General features: G+C 41.3%; 1 protein-coding gene across 1 annotated transcript in view; it reads left to right on the plus strand.

The window, feature by feature from the left end:
* The window catches only part of MMRN1 (multimerin 1), a 45,704-nt gene extending 43,454 nt beyond the window's left edge, over positions 1 to 2,250 (plus strand). Inside the window, exons 7-8 of the mRNA XM_009634845.1 lie at positions 539 to 685; positions 1,829 to 2,250. Of these exons, the coding sequence (XP_009633140.1) occupies positions 539 to 685; positions 1,829 to 2,250 (569 nt within the window). The remainder of the gene's footprint in view (positions 1 to 538; positions 686 to 1,828) is intronic.
* Positions 2,251 to 4,437: the final 2,187 nt, after the last annotated feature.

Raw genomic sequence — 4,437 nt, forward strand, 5'->3', positions numbered from 1 at the left:
CTTGTGTAGCGAACAGCAGAAGGAGAATTTGCTAATGCTTGGCAGTAGCCAGACTTTGCTGGCTTTAAACTTACATTGCAAGGAGGGAGGTCATCAAATTAAGGAGGACAGGAGGAAGAAATGAGCGAGGAAAGTTTGGTGTTTGTTGACAGGGGTTTCTTGGACTTTACCATCACAGCTGTTCAGATATCCCAATCTCATGGTATTTATTGAGATGCTCCAAAGAAGTTAGATGTGCAGTATCTTTCATCTTATTACACGTACTTGACCCTCTGAGACAAGCAGAACTCAGCATTTATAGGTAAATCTGAATATGTTGGAGGCTAGCTGAGGGTATGATCTGTTCAGGCAAAGAGGGAGGCTGGGTAGCAAAGGGTCTGAACAGCCTGGACAGGAGCTGAAGCTGGCCTCCACACAGAACCTCAGCAGAAGGTTTTATGGATTGACAAATAGGCTTTCCAAAATACCGAAAACTTGGTAAGTGTCACTGTAATGACGTTGCAACTGAGGTGTTGGTTTTCTTTCTTCTCTGTCACAGGGCAGTATTCGGCTTGTGTCAGTTCCCCGTGCCAGAATGGAGGAACATGTATCAATGACAGACAGAGTTTTATTTGTGCCTGTCGCCACCCCTTTGGAGGAGTCAACTGCAGTACGAAGCTGGTGAACGACAATTCTCTGAGTGTCGGCAAGTAAAGAATTTAGTAGTGCAATATGCTAGCAGTACCAGCCTCTGCCCCAGGGCCTAATTAGAGAGCATTTGCTGGTCAAAGGTCTCACATTTCACTTTAATGAGTGCTAACTCAGGTAGTAGTGTCCTGTGTTTCTGTGCCGAAGACATCAATCCCCATGGGTGACTCATGATCTCTTTCTTTAATATGACCAGATGATGGGATTAAATTGGGCTGGGACCAGCCATAATAGCTGGAAAGCTCCCTGCCCAATTGTGCAGAGTGGGAGGGTGTGCAGTAGATGTATTTGAACATGATATCATGGAATTCGGAGGGGGAGGTAAAATCACATCACTGGGGAATACTAGCTTCAGCACGGCCATAAATGCTTTATAAATACCAGTAGCTGCCATGATGTGTGGGACTATGGCCTCAAGGAGTCATTTTAGGCATGCCTCTGATTTTCATCAACAAAGGATGCAGCCCTTGAAAGATATTTCGAAAAAGAAAAACGGAAACCGTGCTGTTTAGTCCAGAAAACAAATAAATACTTCACATCCAGGCCACATGGAATGTGAATTTTATGCAGCTTTCAGCAGTCATTTGGCTGATTCTCACTCATGACAGCATATGAATAGTGAATAAAATCATTTGTACAGTGGCAGGGAATCATAGTGTGCAGTCTCAGCTTGAAGAGAAAAACATATACTTTTATTCCCTCATTTAACATCAGGAATGCTAAACCTCTTCAGTGTTTCTCTAAGATTTGTGGAGAAAATTCTTGGCTTCAGCACACACAGATGAACAATGAAAGAGATCCTGGGGTGGGCAAAACTTCGGGGAGGGGGGAAGAAGGGGAAGAGGAAGAAAGAAAAGAAAATCAGCAGCTCCCTTAATGATAACGTAGTCCAGACAAACATAAAGTTCCCTTGCTGTTTCTAAAATTATTCTCTCGTGCATACACCTAGCACTAATTGTGAAGAAAATAATTACTTTTTATACAATACAGAAAAACTGTGTTTATGCAGAAATAGCGTGTTTCTCTTGCTCAAGCTACTGGACAATGTGACTTCAGAAAAGCTGCTTTTGGTCTTCTGGCTGGTCCGACTTGCCTTTATACAATGTAACATTCCTTGACATTGTTCTTTATTCCTTTCCAGATTTTTCAAAAGGGTCATACAGATATGCACCTATGGTGGCGTTTTTTGCCTCTCACACATATGGAATGACGACTCCAGGACCCATCAGATTTAACAACCTGGATGTCAACTACGGAGCTTCATTCGCCCCAGCAACCGGGAAATTCCATGTTCCCTACCTGGGGGTCTATGTTTTTGAATATACCATTGAATCATTTAGTCCCCGTGCCTCTGGCTATCTGGTCATTGATGGAATAGACAAACTCACTTTTCAGGCTGAAAATATTAATAGTAACAAGTACACTGACAGAGTAATTACTGGAAATGCTTTGTTAGAGTTAAATTACGGTCAAGAAGTCTGGCTCAGACTGGCAACTGGCTCTATACCAGCCAAGTATCCACCAGTAACTACATTTAGTGGTTACTTGTTGTATCGTACCTAAGTCAGTCATAAATGTAAACCGTTACCATCAAATGAAGCAAACTGCACGTGAATTTATCTTTGCCTTTAAATACTTTGTTTCTTTAGCAGCAGTAAGTTTCTCAAAGTAACCAATGTGATGGCATTTGAAGTGCTGATCCTCCAGGAATTTGCTCGGTTGTAGCCATGTGCACATCTACAAAGAGAGTCCACAGGCTGGAGATGGGGGAAAAACAAGCGTCTGCCTTGTATAAGCATGACTGGGGGGCACAAACTGATTTATGTCCTACATTTACATTGCATAAGCATACTTACGCAAGGTTGCTGAGAATCAGTTCTCAAGACAAATCAAAGCTGGTGTTGATTATTCCTTTACAATCTGAGTTCATACCAAAGGTAATGGATAGATTTTGATGGCTCAGATGCTGAGTTACTGCTTAGCTCATTGTATCAGTGATAATCATGTATATATATTCTGTTTCCAAACCCCATATTTCTTTTTCATTTTGCCTGGCAATACACACCACATACCTTGATAGGTGAGCGTTTAATTGATTCATGATTTTTTGTGTAACCAGTATGATAACAAACTGCTTTTTTATCTAGCAGAAAAAAAACCAAGAGGGAATACTTTAAAGCTTCAGGTTAGAAATAAGGTGCTCATTTTTAGCAGTGAATATAATTAGTCACGGGAAAAACATTGTTGGTGAAGCCTCTCTGTTTGAAGGATTTAAACCACAGCTGGGTTTTCCTTAGGTGATGTTTTTGAGCAAACATGGTTATACTGGCTTCACACAGATCTTTCTTAGTATGTAAACTTTGGCCTATAAAGTACACAAAGTTAAACGAGCTAATCATAGTACTTTTAAGTTTGAGCTCTATAAATCTATGATTTTGTTTGTTTCTGCATTATATTCACTAACTACTGAGGCAAGATGAAATGAACTTCAGTCTGCATAAGCCAGAATGTGATTTCCAAGTACCAATCCAATAAAAAAAATATTTTTAGTTCATGCTATGACTGCCTGGAAAAATAAACCCTCAGTTTCTCATCCTGATCAGTTGCAAAGCCCTGGGTTGTTGCAGTTTCTTTATATCCCATCGACTGGTGTAACCGACCAGGTTTGTTTCTGGTTATTGCCTTTGTTAATGCTAATTGATCAGGTTTTAGGTCTCTGTGTGTTTGTCTCCCTCCCTTTCCTTATCCTCCCAGCTGAAAAAATAAACTTTCTCACACTCCGCATGTCCTTATCAATCAGTGCCACCGACCAGGTTTGTTCTCCTCGCTACCTCCCTTACCATGTGTTGGGCAGGTTTCTCTCTGCATGTTCTTGTTTATGGCTCCTTTGACCAGCTGCTCTTAAAGGAGCAGATGCTCTCCTTCCATGGCCCTTACGCTCGGTTGGTGTTAACCGGTGTGCTCCAGTGATCTATGCCAATTTATTGAAGCCTGGAATGTTTTGGAGCTCCCTGAATTACTTTTTTTCCCACTGTCAGGAACTTTTCTTGAAAACACATGAGAATCTTCAGCTCTCTTCGTAGTATTGCTTAATGTACCTTACTAGATCTGAAGGTGAATGTGCCTGAAATGACAGAATCCTCCTGTGCTGGATGTGGATAAGAGAATTCACGGCATTTTTCTTCAGGTGTATAAAACTACACTTTGCTGTTCAAAACTGAAATGCCTGTTCCCCAGCAGGAGCATTGGTGATGAAGCGTGCCTGTGGGCACTGGCTACCCGAACCACAGAAGCCTCCAGCACAGGACGGTGTTCTCCCGGCTGCATGAGCAGATCCTACCACAGATGGTGCTTAAGGACAGCAACTGAGAATTGATGAAAACTTTCAATCCAGGTTCTTTTTCTGAGGCCCTATATCCACTAATTAATTGTTAAGGGATCTTGCAGCACAGAAATACTTACTAAAATATCCTATGTTTCCTTGAAGGATCTGAAAAAAAAAAAAAAACAGAGCCACTACTCTCAGAGTCAACTGCATGTCTTGTTAACAGGTTGGGATGGTTTGCTGTTGTTTGTATTTTTGGTTTTGGGGGTTTTTTTTGTTTGTTTTGTTTTTGAGTCCAGAAATCCTTTCTTCTTTGTACCTGATGGGTTCTTAATGTACCATGAACCCTGAATGGGCGTGCTACAGAGCTTTCTCCTGTTGCATACCATATTTTTCTGTAAGCACTCAAAATCTTTGATACAACA

This window comes from Egretta garzetta, unplaced genomic scaffold (assembly GCF_000687185.1).
Source record: "Egretta garzetta isolate BGI_Z169 unplaced genomic scaffold, ASM68718v1 scaffold32, whole genome shotgun sequence".
Taxonomy (NCBI): Eukaryota; Metazoa; Chordata; class Aves; order Pelecaniformes; family Ardeidae; genus Egretta; species Egretta garzetta.